We start from the raw sequence: 17524 nt of genomic DNA, 5'->3' as shown, positions 1-17524 counted from the left end.
CTCTGGCTTGCGAGCTTTTGAAATCTGATTTAAACAGAATTAAGTCGTACCCTAAAATGCATGAAGTCAGATGAATGTAGGGGAAGGGAATAATTTTTGAATGACCCAAATATGAAATTAAAAAAAAAAAAAAATCACTTGTGAAAGTGAGATTATTTTCACTTAAATAAAAAGAAAGGAAAGGAAAAAGGCAGCAGAAAAGAACTGCACACTTCAAAGCGCTGTTTGTTCCAAATTTGCAGACTGATGGAGATCTGACTGTCAGCAGATTGCTCAATAGAGTTACAGAACTGTTCAGACAGTTTCTTTAGAGAACTTTCACATAAGGGATGGATGGTTCATTTTATGAACTGCTTACACGTCAGATACACTACAGAAATTGATAAACAAAGATATATCTTTGATAACAAGTAAGTGGAGACAGTAAAAAATACACTGTTTAATACCCAGCATGTGCCTGGTGGGTGGTATACTGGGGAACGGGGACAAGTAAAAAATGCCCCTCCCTCCAAGAAACATGCTTTGTATCATGTGTTTCTGCTACTAAAAATGTGAGAAGGATTACTATTATACTGATCCTTTCAGTTTTCCTTTCAAATGGTATCATGCCAAGATGCGCATTTGCAAACCTAACCAGGCCAGGAAAGTATATGTTTGAAAATGTATTGCTGAGAGGCAGAGAACTAGAATGTGCTGGGATATGCAAAAGATAACTACAAGTTCCCCTGTCAGTTGCACAGAGAGATACAGGCTGGAGTCTGGGGTGGGATTTAGATCTGAAGACAGAAAATCAAGCTCACAAACAGCTATCGTGAATAAATTCCATATCTGAACATTCAGATTAACCCTGGCACAGAAACAGAGGTTTTGAAATCCTGTTTATGCTTTTATTTATTCCTATTTGAATGCGTATTCCATCAAATCTCCACATCTCAATTTCTGCTTCCTTGCTGGTAAGAGAGGCACATTTCTATTTGCTAACCTACACAGGAGGAGAATATATTCTGTCTATTATTTATAATAGTAAAGTGCTGAGGGGCCTTATCAAAACAAAGGCTCTTCTCCATTCACTGAAAATACACAGAGACATATTCAAGCACTTTTACCTAAGTCAGAAGACCAAATATTTTCTCTTGGTTGCTTTTTGGCCAGTTTTTTGCCTGGTGCTTTACTGAAATCACATTTGAGACATGCCCTGCTCTCTCTCCACTGATAGCAAGCAGGGGATTAAGTGGAATTTTAGCTGCATATCTGTACTGAAAAGGCAACTGGAAGGGCAGAGAAAAAGCAGCGCCAAGAGATTTCTCCAAATGAAACACCAAGTGGCTGGCACAGCTCAGCGAAGAGCAATAGTATTCAGTTCCCACGTAGCAATTTATCCAGCCAGCTGAACTGTGTCTCTAACAACAACACTGGTTCAAAAAGGTTTGTATTAATGTATAGTGGAATAATATTTGATTCACACAGATTAACACTCGGACATGTCCTATACCCTTTTGTATGTTGGTAGTCCTTGTTACTCTGGCTGTCTTTCCATTACGTTGAACTGACCACATCAGTATAATTCCTGTAATGAATTTGTCAAAAAACAAAGGCTTTCCCCAAAATAAAAGACCCCTCCAAAGATTAACCAATAGATAAAATAATAAGCAGCATTTGAGTTATTCAATTCATTATTAATACACATCTTAGAAACACATAAAGGCTTGGCATGTGTTTGCTGTAACTTATGGGAACAGATCTGCTTGAAACATTCCAAAAACGGGGGCTCTCCTAGTGATCTGAAAGCTGTTGATCAGCTAACTACAGCTCTGTACCTAACATCTTCTCTATTCCCATCTTGAGCAAATAAATCTCTATTTAGTGTTAGCATTTCCAGATTAACAACCCTGGCACGTGCCGTATTACTCACAACGAATTCAAGATTTCTGCACATACAGGCACAGCGGTGATGTTTCGTTTTTGGCAGGTCTTTCAATGTACTTAATGCAACCATGTTTCAGAATCCTGGGGCTGAAATAGAAAAGTAAAAATTGCTCCCCTTTTATAGCTTTGGATGCTTTATACTGGTGGAATCTTGGACCTGTGTGTTTCGTGGATGCAGCTGACTGTTCTTACTGCTATGTGTTTCACTGCACCCCTCTGCTGATTGGTTTATCACATCTAATTTGGTCATACATCGTCAAGATAGCATTTTAAGGCACTAATTTTACAGCTTTCTGCACAGTTTTGCTTACTGAGAAAATGAAAAGGGAATGCTAAACACACCAGGCCTGGATGCAGCACTGATAAAAGAAAAAAAGAAAATATCAGAGGCTGGAAGGACTGCACAGCTTCTTTATAGCTCTGTCTCCTGTACAGCATACATCATGCTGTTCACGGGGCTAGGGAGAGAGTAAGGAGAGTGGAGAGGAAAAAGCAAAGGGAAGAGAGAGGGCTGAAAGCCTTTCTGTACACTGATCATTTGAACCTTTGCAGAAATACCTCATGAAGCCAGCAAGACTGTCCTGAGAGTAAATCCAGGTGGGAGATGGTTAGGGATACTGCTTAAGATAAAAGAGCCTAGTGAAATAAAATGCAGCAAGATTTGTGCATTTAAATTCCCCAACTCCACTCCTCTTGAACTCTCACGATTTTGAATGAAACATTAATACTGCTTCAGATACTTCTTCCCTCCAAGGCCAATCAGCTGCTCGGCAGGGCGTGAAGCGGTTGTTCATCTGAGCAGCTAACGAGAAAGTGGAAGGACAGAGCTAATTCTCAGGCTTTTCCTGCACTGCTGAAGCTGCATTTGCCTTGACGCATGGGGAATGACCTGAAGAGCCTCTCCCCACTTTGGAATAAGAGAAATGGTACTGTATTAATTCTGAGTAAACAAGCCTGACTTGTCAGAAGGGATAATTATTCACTACACAACCACAAACATAGTTTTCAGATTGGAGTAGACACCTTGTCCTTCTTAGTACCATGGCAACAACTGCCACTGGAATTCTTCCTTTTAAGGGGGGGCACAGAAAAACGAGGTATAGTAGCCAAGCCAAATTAACATTTAACCAAACTTCTGTTTCAACAACATTTCTGTTCCTTCTCTCTGTGTACACATCCTTCACAACAAGAAGTAAATCCTGAGATTGTATTTTAGATGTTGCTGAAGGTAACAAATTACTTTTCTCCCCTGTTTGGGAAGGAAAAAAAAAGTTGAGGAGGCTGAAGCTGTTCCTGGTTTTGTTGTTTGTAAGGTCTGTACTGGTTTCTAGCTCCCAAGAAAAATAGGAAAGAAAGAAAAATGCATCAAAAGAAGCAAGTGCAGTTTTTGTTCACAGTGCTGGGTCTCACATGTAACACAGAAGGACAGATGCAGTAATTACTGTCAAGTTGCTCTGGCAAACCCATACCTTTACACTGCTATTTTGGGCACTGCTTTAACTATTTTGTCATCACTTGCTATAGGAGTAGTAGGAAAAAAATCAGCCTGACTAGTCAAACCCCTCATTATAACATAACATCAGAACAAGAGACAGGTAGAGAATGAGTAAGGTAGGCATGAACAAGACATTAACTTGAGAATGAGAGCACAGATGAAAATGTTACACCTTCTATATCTAACAGAAGCTGGCAGGAACAATGATGCTGCTGTGCAGGAAGGAGCTGAAGTGACAGTTTTCCCTTATTACGTGAAGTCATGGTGGTGATGTTTCCTCTTTCTTGATTAACCACATCTCTAGTATCCTGGTCAAATAATGGTACTCAGGCAGGCTTGCCAACCTATGAACTCTTCTAAAATGGTAAATTATAGTGTAATAAAAAATAGAAATATAACTTGCAACAGAAGAATAATGAAGTTTATCTACAACTTTTCCTGTCTACTATGACTCTGTAGGCAGGACTTCAAAGTCCCAGGCTTCAATTCAGTTAACTCTATTGCCAAGTGACAGCAAATCTGCTCAGAGTTCATTGGCCCCTCAGGAACATTAATGACGCCCATCTCTTCTGAGACCTGGCTGCCACCTCTGGTCCTTGCATCCATCTCTGGAGCTAAACAAGAGACAATCTTCCTGCTCAGGTTTGTTGCACTGTGGGGTTTCTACACTTGCAGCACAGCGGACTTGGTGGCTGTGTAAGGAACAGAACTTAGTCCCAGCAAGGGGCCCCTTTTACTTCTTTTAGTTTCTAGGACAGCTAGAAACTTGGAACAAACAAATCAAAGGAAAATAAAGTTCAACACCGCACCTTTCAGTTTACCAGCTAAACTTCATTTCTCCATGTTCTAGTCCCATACTTTTCTTCATTAAGCTTCATCATCTATCTCTCTTGGCTTAGATGGGAATAATGTTCAGTTTGAGTCATTCAACCCGTCGCTACCATTTATCACTTAACAACAACAACAACAACAAGCTAGATTAAGTAAGTTGTACTTTTGCTACCATGGATACCTTAGGGGCACGTGCAGAAAGAGGAGTCATTCCTGACAGCTCCAGACAATCTGCTCCAGAATCGCAGACCATCACAGAATTAAACAAAGGTGGAGTGATTAGATTAGATTTGTTGTTTATATAATCCCAAGCAAATTGGTAAAATTTGAAAAAAATAGTGTCGTTAAGAGGAGGATTTTCTGTTCAAAACTTGCCTTTTTTAAAGCAATATCAGATCTCTTTTCTCTTGTGTTCATTTGCTAGTTGAACGAAAAGCTCTTTTCAGCAGGTAGGAATTGTCATAAAGCCATTGCTACATACCCTACGTCACTTCTATTACAGGGGATAGAACAGCACTCAGGAAGAACCAACTCCTAGCTGTTTGATTTCCCTGGAGCCAGCCTCATGAAACATTCTGCTCCTTTACGCTGTGCAGAGAGACCTTAACATAATAAATACTTGAGATCAGCCTATTTATGGTAAGCTTCCCACAAAAGATGAAGTGACTGGTCATTAATTTTTATCCGTTGATCTGTAGGGGAAAAAAAAATGAAGGAAACTTCTCCTTTGAAGGGGTAAAGCATATGCTGCAAATGGAAACAGAAGATTGTGAAACTTGGTCTCACTGATAATTTTCTAATCAGCATTGCACATTATTTTGTGTATATACTATATACTAGGACAGTTCTACTGAATTACAGTCTGTAATAATTTACAAAACTTGATAGATGTCAGAAGCATCCTCTATCTTAGTCTATGTTAATAAAATCATTAACTGTATGGGCATGAACCTCTTGCAAATTACAAAGTAGGTAGAAAGTTTTAAAAGAGAACTCTAACAAGTACTTTATGTGGCTTTGGCTAGATGGCTCATGAGATAATGTATGTGTGAGATAGGTCAAATACTGTATTTTTTTTTATTAAATAGCAACACAACTGCATTCTCAAATCATGCTAAATTTGGGGAGAAAACAAGATACTTATGAAGTCAAGGAATTAAAACATAGATGAATTAAGATTAGATTTTCCTGAAAGATTACATGCTCCTGGATTCTTCCAGTGTTCATCTTAATAGACACAAATGAGCTGTACATGGGCTTAAGACATATCTATGTGTATGCCAGTTTCCACAGAATACAATGTATTTTTCAATTCCAAATAACCATAGGGAGTATAGAAGAGAAAATCCTGCAGTGTGTCTGCCAAAGGAAGCCAAACTGATTTGACTTGGCTAATGAATGTTGAAAATCCAAAACACACACAGCTAAAAATATTGAGCAACATAAAATACACAAGATTCAGTGTGGCCATGGTAATGCACCAACTGTGCAAGCCATCAGTTGTGTATAACGTTTTCTTTGTGTCACAGAATTTTTTGTACTTTCCAGATAAATGAATCAAGTGCTCACTACTTCACAGTACTACAGAAGATACAAAAAAGGTTTCACTTGTAAGATGATGATCTTTGAGAACTGAAGATTGTAGAAGTTGTAAAATTGCAACTACCTGCTTTTTTTTTTTCATCCAAGACATCCTTTCATCTGTAATTATTCTAAATTCTTATCACTTGATCTGAAATTTTGTTAACAGTATAAGAGGGACAGAAAGCTTTAGACCAAATTTATGGCTCTATATATCTTTAGTGTAAATAGAGCCACAAAAGAGCTTAAGTTAATGACAAAATATAGGGGAAAAAAATGCACAATACATGTTCATAAGTGCAGCTTTGCTCTAAACCATCCAGGATCTTTATTTTCAATGTGGGAAGCACTGAAACCTAGGAATGTGTTTATTAACATAAGTATAAACTGAAAAATGAATTGCAAAAATATGATGGGCCCATGCTAAATAAGGGAAAAGCCAGGAATTACAGCTTTCAGTTACAAACCTGTTTTCACTGCTTATTAAATATATCGTTGTGACCATATTGCTTGATGATCTGCATCATTCACCTGCCTGGGGAACTCTTCTTCCCAGACCATGGCAGAGAAAGGGATCAAGGAGAAGCAAAGAACTGCAGCAGCTTCTTTCTGCCCCTGACTCTTGTAAATGAAAGGGTAACAGGGAATGCTTTGGCTCCAAGCCTCTCTGCTAAGATGACCTGTAAGTACTGCAGACTGCTCTATCTTATTTCTTACTGAAGTAAGAGGTAGGGAACACCTTTTTTCTGATTCAGTTTAACCTGAAAGCAGAACATGAGCTGTCACTGAGCAGCACCACTATGAGCCTTCTAAGACAAAGTTATTGCCAAGCACTGAATAATAAATGCCAGATCTATACTCACTCAGTTCAAAACACCATTCAAATCTGTGCCCTGAATGGTTCAAAATAACAGGAAAAATAGAAGGTCTTCCTAAAGGAAGATTTTACATTACCTAGAAAATGCAAAGCCTGCAAACATTTCCTGTTCCTTTTTCCCAGCACAGAAGCAATTTGAGAAAACAATGTTTAATTCCCAAGCAATCCTCCAGGTCTGCACTGCCAGTACAGCTGCCAACATGCAATGTCCTGGCAGACCACTGGAACACAGAGGAATCATGGAATAGAATTCCAGTGGGAATAATATAAGGAAACATACTACACAGTGGCAAAAATGCACTTGCAGTCTCATGTATCATATAAGTAACTCCTGCATCTATTCATCAGCATCAGTCAAATCTGTGGTAAGGGCAAAGGCTTCCAATAAGTTTAGGTCTTGATTATGTTCAAGGAACCAGGGTTCTACCCAAGGAAAAAATGCAGTTCAAACTCTACATGTTGCACACCAAAGACACTACACTGGTCTGCAGCCTCAAGACTCAATTTAACTGTATCTGCTGTTCACAGAACTGCTTGTGACAGCAGTCTTTTCAGAGTTACATCTCTAGGTTTCTGAATTGTCAATGTAATTAAACTCTGACAAATTAGTTTGGAAAGGAAGTTTCCAGAAAGCTATCGGGGAGGGGGTGAAAATGTGGCAGAGCACTTGGACTTGGATCACACAAAAAATGTAACAGTGCAGAACTGCAGCACTTCAGAATAACACCATTCTTGTAACACATGTTCATGTTTTTGATGAATTAATGACCCATAAATCCATTACAGTTACACCTCTACTTAAAGGATCAGAGTTCTTTCTCTCCAAACAGAAATTGTTGCCTGCAGAAATTAAGCTTTCAGATGTTTCTTAGGAAACTGCAATTAACAAATTCTTCCCATTCCCCCCGCTGTCTAAAGGAAACATGCAAAACCTATTGAAATAAGAGTTATGACAAATGCAGTGATAAAGTTTTAGTGGTGAGAACAGTCATATGTGCAAGGGCTAAATTTAGCCTCCTGTTTTTCACCAGCAAAATTGGCATTAAGAGGAAAATTCAGGTATAAGACAGACTGTGTGCTATTTAACCAGCCTACTTTTTAAAAGGTTGTTGTTTCTGTCGTTACTCTCTAAGCTCTTTTCAATTATATATATTTTTGTTACCATTCAAACTACTGGTTTTCTTTAATATTCATCGCACGTTTGGAGAAGACTTAAACTGTGGGATGGCTATAGGCATAACTGGCTTCTGAGTTAATTGATGTGTTATTCTGACTTTCAGGATGACTTGACAAATGTGATTGCAATGACTTCAGTAAATACATACTCTTGATATACATAAATATAAAGTGAATTTAGTATATAAGAAAATACACTTAAAAATGTATACAAAAGAGCATAGTTGACATTAATCTAAGACAAGCATTATACAGTGTTTATGCCATAGTTTTGGTGTGTGAATGCATACTGTAAACAGCATAAGTTAAATATAATTCCTATGTAAGTGAGAAGTAAAAACACAATGGGAATGGAAGCCCTAGAAATCTCTTGCTTTCCATACCTATTTTGGATGTAGATGCAGAGGTCAAGAAGAGCTAAAAAGCCACCTTTCTCCTTTCTATCATACGGCTCCTCCCCAAAGCAATCCAAGGGCAGCCACAAGAGAGCAATGGCACAAATATTTATCAGAGCACTACAGAACACCTCAACAGATTTCCATCCTCATGTTAAGAGCAAAGGGACACCTTGAGGTAGTTTTGCACCATTGAAAAAAGGAAAATGACTTTGGTAATGAAGGGGGTCTTTCATATTTGAGCAGTGTATAATTTGACTATGTTCCAACCTCACTGAAATTCAAGATCATACTTAATAATGTAGATGATCTTTTAGTCTTCCTTCTCCTGTTTCTGGAACATAAATTTTAAGTGAAATATCTACACATCTCCAGGTCACCTGAGGAAGTAACAAAATTATTTATCTCTAAGTAGTTGTATTAAAATAAAACCTTTATCTTGAACTGTAGTAATTTATCTGTTCTTCATTTTCATTCATGTTCTCCATACTTTCTTTTTTATTTTGCAAAGAAACAATTAAAGCTATCGGGCCATTAGTAAGCACACAGTTCCTTTTCCCTCAACATAAGATTTGCTCTTTTCTGCACTATGTTTCAAATTTCAGAGTGACCTGTTTCAAACAAATTTCCCATGATATCCAGGTACGAAGCTTTTCCAGTAGCACAGGAAAATCTTTGATTGCTTATTTCTTTACATGGAATTAAACTAGCAGGGAATCTCGATATAATCAACAGGAAAGAGTTACATTTACCTTCTGCAAACTTGTTCATGACTTTTCAGAAAAGAAAAAGAATTTCTTGCTTTCAGTTTAAAGTACACAAATGCATTGCACTGCTTTTTTAAAAAAAAATCCTGAAACTGTACTTTGGTTCTTGAAATTCAAAGAACTTGGACTTCGCTGTTCATTTGACATTGTCAGTGGCTGTTTTGTACTGACAGAACATACAGAATATGATCAATTTTGAGTGGCAGCATTTTATATTCGTTTTTCAGGATGAAAATAAGATAAGAAACATGGCAAACAATGCCTCACAATGAGTAAAATCAAGAACGTTGGAAGTTTTACTCATGAGTTTGACTCATTACAACTCTGTAAATGTTTTATGCATTTATCTACATAAACCTATACGTACTCACTATCTTGATGAAACACTGCTACTTTTTATGTTCCTGAAATATATTTCCATATAAAGAATCTTGCTTTATTTGGTGAACTACACATCCTGTTTGCATTCTCTTCTCTTCTGAAGAGCAGAAATACACGAAGGATCAGCTTCCAATGGAGGAATCAGTCCCCTAGAATGATCTCCACAAAAAAAGCTTTCTCACATTCCACTGGAAGCTGGGAGGCCACAGTTCATCCTGTGAGGCCCTTTTGTTTCTTTGCCCTTTTGTCCTTCCTGAAGTTGATAGCATCAATTGCTACATTATTTGTAGAAGTATGAGATTCTTAAATCCCTCTACAAGAACATAACTGCATCCTCATAAGTTGCACCTTAAATATCCACCACGTTTCAAAGCTCATATTTCAGTTTCTTGATTGTCAACTATTTTTAAGTCAAAGAGCGAATTCTGACTTTCTGACATGGTACAGTACTGACCTCCTTCTTATGACCCATGGCATACATTATGCCTAATGGCCATGCTTATATTCACAATATTCACCACTTTTCTGTTTCAGCATCTATTAGCCAACTTTCAAGTAGGAAGGATAGAAAACTTTTTAGATAGGAAAATTTACTTTCTATTTATTATTCCACTCACTGTGACATTAAAGAAAATTTATTATGATTAATGGCCCAGACTTTTTATATATTTCTTATCTTTATAAATGTCTTTTTTTTTTTTTTCTCTCAATCCTTAAGCTCATAACAGCTTTCTCTGACCTTTTCAAACCTTTTACTTTAAGTTTTCAAAGGTTGCATCTTTCTATATCTTAACTAGGGGAAGAAAAACTCAGTCTGTAGAATATTCTCAGGCCGTGTATTTTTATGTAAGGCAGCTTTTATACTTTTCATTTATGTGGCTGAATTTTAGTGATACTCAGTATCAGCAAACATGAGGTAACTATGTATTAAGCACTTTGTTGCTGCATCTAGCAGTCAGTAGAAGGTAGGCAGCCAGCACGTCATTGCGAAGTTGGCAAAACACTGTAACAAAAGGCAGTGCAGAAATTCATCAGGTCTGTGCAGAACGGTGGCAGCCTCCCACTGCACTGCTCTGCAAAGTTGTCCTTGCTTAAAAAACAAAAACCCCGCCACACAAAAAACGCACCTATACAGGAGAAAAGCAACAACAGCAAAGCTTTAAGGTTGATTTCAACACTGACACAGTCAAACTAATGAGAATGAAATGCTAATTCCAACTCATGCAGCCGATTCATGTTGGCAGACCAAGGGCAGAACATTAGTTCAAACCAGCAATAACGGTTCACTTTCTGTCTCTTTTCTATGCCATATCTATTCTATCCTAAATTGAAGCAATGTATCTATTCCTCTTGAATTTTTTTTTTTCCCAAAGCATCCATCTTTTTAAAAAGTCCAGCTGTGACATACATGGCCTTTTTGGCCGTTCTGATTCATGCTCCACCATGTTTTTCAGTTAAGAAGTTGCAAGGGAAACCTATTAGAGAAGCAGTCCAGAAAGAGGTGCAACTTTTGTGGTCTTAACTTCTATTTTAATAATTACTGGTGTCATCATTCAGATTTCCCGCCTTCCTGTTTTTGTTACAAATTGCTATAATTCCTTCAGTCACGCAATTTTTATTCCAATGTTTGCTCCATCCTTTGAGCAACCTGGTCTTGTGGGAGGTGTCCCTCCTATAGCAGGGAGATTGGAACAAGATGACCTTAAAGGTCCCTTCAAACCCAAGCCATTCTATGATTCTGTGATTCCTCATCTGCAGCAATTGCTGTTGGCTTTACCTGGTGTCATGAAGTGACCTTGAGGAGCTGTTCTCAAATGTCCATATGACGAACAAGGTTTTCATTTGACTATTTATATGAGGTCCATATGAATTCTCTTTATGATTATATTACATATTTGGTATGCTTAGCCTTTTTACAGCAATTTATCCTCATAAAACACCTCTGTGCTCTAGAAATACTATCAACATTTTACAAATACAGAGCAGAACAATGAAAAAGATGAAGATGCAGCTTATTAAGGTATCCAAATGCTTAAGGATGCCTATTGGGATCTTTAAGAGTGGTCTGACATATAACTCCTATTGAACTAACTGAAGATTTTTTACTAAATGCCTAATTTGCATTTTTACTTCTCTGAAAACCTTTAAAATCTGACTCACCCATGTCACCCTTCAAATCCAGACCAGTGCATTACGTCTAAAACTCATTAGCCCTTAAACTTATGTTCTAAGCAGTGCAGTGCTTCCCAAAATAGAGCAAATTAAGTGAAAAATAAAGATGTGTCAGCAGCACCCAGTCGCTGACCTGCCCCTCTCTGCTGCACACCAGTCCAACGCTGGGATGGTGGCAGGCCACGGACACAGCTGCATGGGCATTATGTATGAAATGAGAGGTTTCCATGGGGACTTTGCTGCTGAGTGTGTTGGAGGGTCTGTGAGATCAAGTTTGCTGACAGACCCTCACGTTGAGCTCAGTATTCCCACAGTTCAGTTTGGCTTTGCAGTAACTACTGCAGCTGTCCAGCCCTGCTGCAACACACATGGTAAAGCCAACCACATTAATGGCTCAAACCGAGTGTGGTGCTGCATGTCAGCTGTACCCTTCATGTGGCTGGGGCTAAGCAAGTAGTTGCTTCATTAGAGAAAAGCACACACAAGCCAGGGGAAATGCCTTCATTTCTGCACAAAAGCTAATTATGTATATTCTCCAGCTACGCTTTTCTCAACTGAGAGAACTGTGGAGAGGTAACGGCCTCGGGATGTGCCAGGGGAGGTTCACAATGGATAGTAAGAAAAACTTATCAGAAAAAGTGGTGAGGCATTGGGATGCACTTGCCCAGGAAGGTGATGGAGACACCATCCCTGGAGGTGTTAAGAGTCATGGAGTCATGGCACTGCCAGACATGGTGGGGATGGATTGCAGTTAGAGGTCTTCTCCAACCTTTATGATTCTATGATAACATGACATCTTTAGACAGGTCTATTGCCTGGCCAAACAGGAGATTGCTAAATTTGTCTAATGCACATCACCTTCACACAGCTAAGAAACATAGGTTATAAAAATCACAACTTTATCTTTTGCCAAATTCTGCTACAAAGACACCCTCTTTCAGCACAGGCTTTCTTCACCTCTCTGTTCAGGCCCCCAGTTGCTGGAGAGTGGCTGGATCTGCTATCAGGGCTTCTCCACCATTAGTAAGTCAACAAAATCCACAACTTAAATCAAGCCAGCATACTATTATATGATTGCAAATCATGTTATTTATTTTTGGAAGCCAGGTAGACTGTCTTCTTACCATGATATCCAAGGATTGGCTGAACAAACCTTGTGGGCAGCCAGTTTAGTGGGATACCATATGTATTTTAATCAAAGAAATGGGAGGTAGGGTAAATTTGTATATTCTTGACATAATACTGGAACTCTACAGAAGCGGTTTCTGAGTCAGGGCTCATGGGTAATGCGTTCCCTGCCAGACCCTCTGAGATTGCCTGCAGCTTCAGAAAATAAAAATGTTAAAACTGAGGCCAATACAAAGATGCTGCCTGCAGCATAATTGCTCACTGCTGTTGCGCATCGGCTGGCGAAGGTTAGGGAGCACTGCTCTGTGTAACTGAGCAGGTTTGCAACGATATCAGAAGTCTGTTGTGTAATAATGCTTTAAGCAAGCCAGGTAGAAATAAATACAATTTTATTTATTTATTTATTTTACCTTTAGGTAGTGGTAATGAATTTTTACTGAGCACACCATGTTTGAAGAATGCTTCCAGATCGATGCCAAGTACTCTCTGCCTCAGGCTGATGGAAAAACAGGTACTTTAAAGAAATCTGGAAAGCTGTTATTCAAGTTAGATGAGGCTGAAGTCCTCCTATGCATTTCAGGTAATTTAGTATTCAATGTGGGCACTGATTCAAGTCGACATTTTAGGAATAATCACCTGATACACAAATATGTGATTGATCCCTTGGTAAATGAAAATTACAGAAAATCACAGGTCTCACCAAAATTGCTGCTTGTGTGAACAAATTAAATTGGATTATAAGAACAAAATGGATTTGTCTAATTTTAAAGAATCCTTATCCAATAATTGCATGAATTACTTTAATTTGAATATTTTTTAGTAAGAGAGAAGCCAGAATGGCTGCAACTAACACTGGATACAAGCGAACTTAGTATTGTATCCAGTGTTTGCTTGTATATCCTTATTCATTTATAGAAGAGCTTCCCTTCTTCCTTCTCTGAATATTTTGGTATTTTTCCTGGTTTCCTCCAGACTTTTTGGCATATCCAAACATTTATCAGTAAGCTGCACTTTGAGCTGTACTTCAGACTTTGCAAATGACAGAAAATGTTTAAGAATATACTGAAATAAGACTGCCCTGTGCTAAATGAGCTAATGTATGTCAGAGAATATTAAGGAAAACAATGTGAGGCTGTGATGATAGCCAATCTAGCACCAAGGCTTCACAGTACGACAAACGTTTCAACTTCTATTTTAACTCTTTAAATGTCTCCTCCTCATACTAAGCAAACTCCACTTGATGATGTAAACATAATAGGCTCCTACTTCAAACCGTACTCTGCCTTTCCCTTATGATCAGAGATGTACAGAAAGAGCATCATTAATCTTTCAGCATTTCCGAGCAGCTGGAGCACAGCTTCTTCATTAAGAAGCTTCCTGACGTGAAAGTTTTAAAATCGGTGCTATTGCCAAGATACAAAAAGGCAACCATAATCCTGAAACACGCAGACACAAACACTCAGTTTGCATCTTGTCAGACCTACAACCCCTACACCTGCTACAGTCATAGGAGAAACAGCCGGTTTGCCTTGTGAAAATGCACAGCTGAAAAGTTAGAATCGTAGAATCGTAGAATGGCCTGGGTTCAAACTGTGTCGTACGTATGCTGCAGCGCAAACCCTACGTCTCCACAATTAAGGCCACAGGAGCACAGCAGGAGCCCCGTAGCCCCGCGACACAGCGGCGAGGCATCGGCCGCGCTGGGCAAGGTCGCTCCGAGCCGGGCCGTCCTCCGAGGCCGCGGGCCAGCCGCCGCCTGCCGGCCAGGAAAGTTGCCCGCGACCCTGCCCGCAGCTCGCAGGCAGCCGGCGCCGAGCTGCACCGCAGACGCTCGCTAGGAGAGCGGGATCGAGAGCGATCGGGGGGCTTCGCCCGCCTTCCGGAGATGCACCCAGCGCCGGGGCTGCGGGGAGCTCCCGCTCCCGCCGCCGGCATCCCCGCGGGCCAGCAGGCCTCGCTCCGCTGTTCCCGGCCTCTGCCTGGGGAACTCGCCCTCCGCCCGCAGCCGGGAACGGCGCCGGCCGCCGCGCCCGGCCCGCCGAGCCGCGCCGCCGGCCATACCTGAGTCGGTGAGGCGGGGCCGGGCTCTGTCCCGCAGGTAGTAGATAAAATCCCGGCAATTCTCGTTCTCCACGGCGCCGACGGAGCACAGCTCGGCCAGCAGCTGCAGCGCTTTCTGGCAGATCTCGTCCTCCCTGTCGCCGGGCATCGCCCCCCAAGCATCCTCGGGAGCGGAGCGGAGCTGTGCGGTCAGGCGCCTCGCCGCTGCCCGCCGCCCGCCAGCAGCCCCCCGCGCCGCCGGGCCGCCGCCCGCATCCTCCGCCAGCGCCGCCGGCCGCCTGCCGCACCCCCCGCCGCTAGCCGCGCCGCCGGGGGCCGACCCGGCGCCGCTGCCCGCCGGCCGCGCCGCGCCTCGGTGGCGGAGGAGGATGATGGAGAGGAGGAGGGTCCCACCAGTTGAACGCGGGAGCCGGGAGGGCGGGCGCGCGCCCCGCCGCGCCTCGGCAGCCCTCCCCGGCGGGGAGCGCCCGTCCAGCCGCTGCCCTGCCCGCCGCTGCCGGCGCCTCTGCCGGTGGGCTGCGCCTTTCCGCTGGGGCGGCGCGACCGGGCCGGGAAGCCGGGGAGAGGATCGACAGGCGGCAAACCTCGGGGAAGTCTTCCTCCTCCTCTTCATCCCCAGCCAGGCCCCAGGCCCCTCTTTGCTGGTCTCCGTTTGGTCTTCATTTACAGTTAAACACCGTGAGGTTTTGTGCACCGCTGCCTACTCCTTTTCAGAAAGAATTACATTCGCTCAACTAGTTGTCTTGAAATTATTTTTCTATACGTAATGTGTGCCCTCACTCTCGGGAACCTAGTGGAGGGGAGAACCTTTATAATGTCATGGCCCTGTAGCAAATGGCACGCTCCAGCTGTTTGGTGTGGTGGGTTCAAAAGAGTTAAAGCACTGGTGACAAATCTCGGGCACCTTAGACTTGGACATGGCTTGAGAGGCAGGCATAGCACCGGAGGCAGGCGTGAGAGCCTCCTGCCCCCTGAGGAGGCAGCTGTGGAAACGTAGGGGTGGCACAGCCTTCTTCCATCACACGTGGTTATCACAAGAAATAAGCTGTAAGGTGCTGCTTCCCTTTTAGGACTTGTAGGCAGGGCGGCTGGTTGATGTAGGGAGAAGTAGCCACCACGTTTAACCTGATGTTTGTGTCTCTGTATTGGGATGGCTTGACCAAATCTCAGAGGCCAGAATGATCTGGGAAAGTTCAAACTAGTATAGATGTTCAGCCTACTGTTTAAAGACTGGTGAAAATGGTTCTAGAAATAGTGTGTACAGCAACATCTTCTGTAGAAGTTCTTTTGAAGAACTGAAGTAAGTTAAATTGTGTTCTGTTAATGGAGATATTAACAGCAGGAATTGTTTAGTAGTGTAATGATTTCTAGTGCTTTGGCAGCATTGATTTTAGCATGACTATTTCCTCATTTTCAATAGAAAAAGGATATCTCTAAAGTGTGATTGTATAAACCAGGTATAACTTCCACAACAAACAGGCATCTTTTTCACTCTGGTTTTTCTTAGAAATTACTAAATGATAAAATGGTCTGCAGCTGTTATAGTTGCTGAAGTCATATTTTTAAAGCCCAGAGATGTTCATGCCATAAGTTTACGTTTTCACATCTAAGCAAGAGGAAACTTCCTACTAGCCTCAATAAATGCTGCACAGATACTTATGTTAGTGCTGCCAATAGCAGTGGGGTTGACTTCTTCTCCAAGCACTGGAGAAGAGAGGGAAAAGAGAATTTGGAAGAGTTGCTGTGAAACACAGTGTTCTTGGAAACCAAGTACCAGGCAGTAGGAGTACTGCTGCTGCTCTTGTGCTACAGTGAAGAAGGGCTTCACTGCAGCACAAGAAGAGATTTATAAAACATAGGAGGACTCTGATATACCAGAGTCTCTTTGGGGGAAAACTGACTTCAGAAGGCTAAATGAATTATTCACGTCTGTAAGCTCTCTGTAAGGGAGCAACTCTTTCATCTCTAACACCAAATTGAGTACCGCTCCATGCTGGGGATAAAGAGGAGGAAAGACAGAGAAGCTGTCAAAGGCCACTGTTGGAGACATCTGTCAAGTACAATCTGAGGAGTCCAGTGATCATGCTGGACAGCTGTGGTGTTCTATTGCTTGCACTGTGTCCAGGATGGTTGAATGTATCAATTGAAAGGAATATTAATGTATTTACTCAAGTGTGGTTTTGATCCTGTAGCACCATAAGCCCATCATTAACCTGGAATTCTAGCTCACTGCAGAATGAACTCTGGACAGCTGGGTGATGGAGTGGTAAATTCTTTTTCTTTCTCCTCTAATTAAAGTATCTTGCTTCATTTTTAAATGGTAGCCATTTGAAGGTGCTGAGATGTTTGTAATGCAGGTGATGGCAGGAAATTTCTCACAGCCTAGTAGAGGAAAGACCATGAAATTGCTTGGATGTCATTCATAATAAACAAAGACATATATTCTCAAAAGCACTGAGCATATACTAAGTGCATTATCCAAGAAAATACCCATGTCTTTTTCTAGAGATAACTGCAGTAAATGTAATCTGCTGTGTCTAAAAGCAGATGCAATCTCTCCTTCCTATGCACATTTGTGAAAACTGGATTACCTCTCCATTTGTTGCCATCAGTTATGTGTTTTTGTACTTGCAGTCATCCCTAGTTTTGATGAGTTTACTCTTGTCTGAGCTGCAGATTTTGCCCATTCAGGGCAGGCGTTCTGCTGAAGATCACCAGTGAATGCTGCCCTAAT

The 17524-nt window shown here is 41.3% G+C and overlaps 1 protein-coding gene across 5 annotated transcripts in view; it reads right to left on the bottom strand.

The window, feature by feature from the left end:
- Nucleotides 1-15006, bottom strand: part of SYT9 (synaptotagmin 9) — a 69277-nt gene extending 54271 nt beyond the window's left edge. For all 5 annotated transcript variants that reach the window (XM_048948945.1, XM_048948947.1, XM_048948948.1 and 2 more), the window contains exon 1: nucleotides 14791-15006. In XM_048948945.1, coding sequence (XP_048804902.1) covers nucleotides 14791-14938 — 148 coding nt within the window. In that variant the 5' untranslated portion in view covers nucleotides 14939-15006. The remainder of the gene's footprint in view (nucleotides 1-14790) is intronic.
- Between the last annotated feature and the right edge of the window lie 2518 nt (nucleotides 15007-17524).

This window comes from Lagopus muta, chromosome 6 (assembly GCF_023343835.1).
Source record: "Lagopus muta isolate bLagMut1 chromosome 6, bLagMut1 primary, whole genome shotgun sequence".
NCBI lineage: Eukaryota > Metazoa > Chordata > Aves > Galliformes > Phasianidae > Lagopus > Lagopus muta.
The sequence above is the reverse complement of the archived record's forward strand: the minus strand, read 5'-3'. Positions and strand labels throughout refer to the sequence as shown.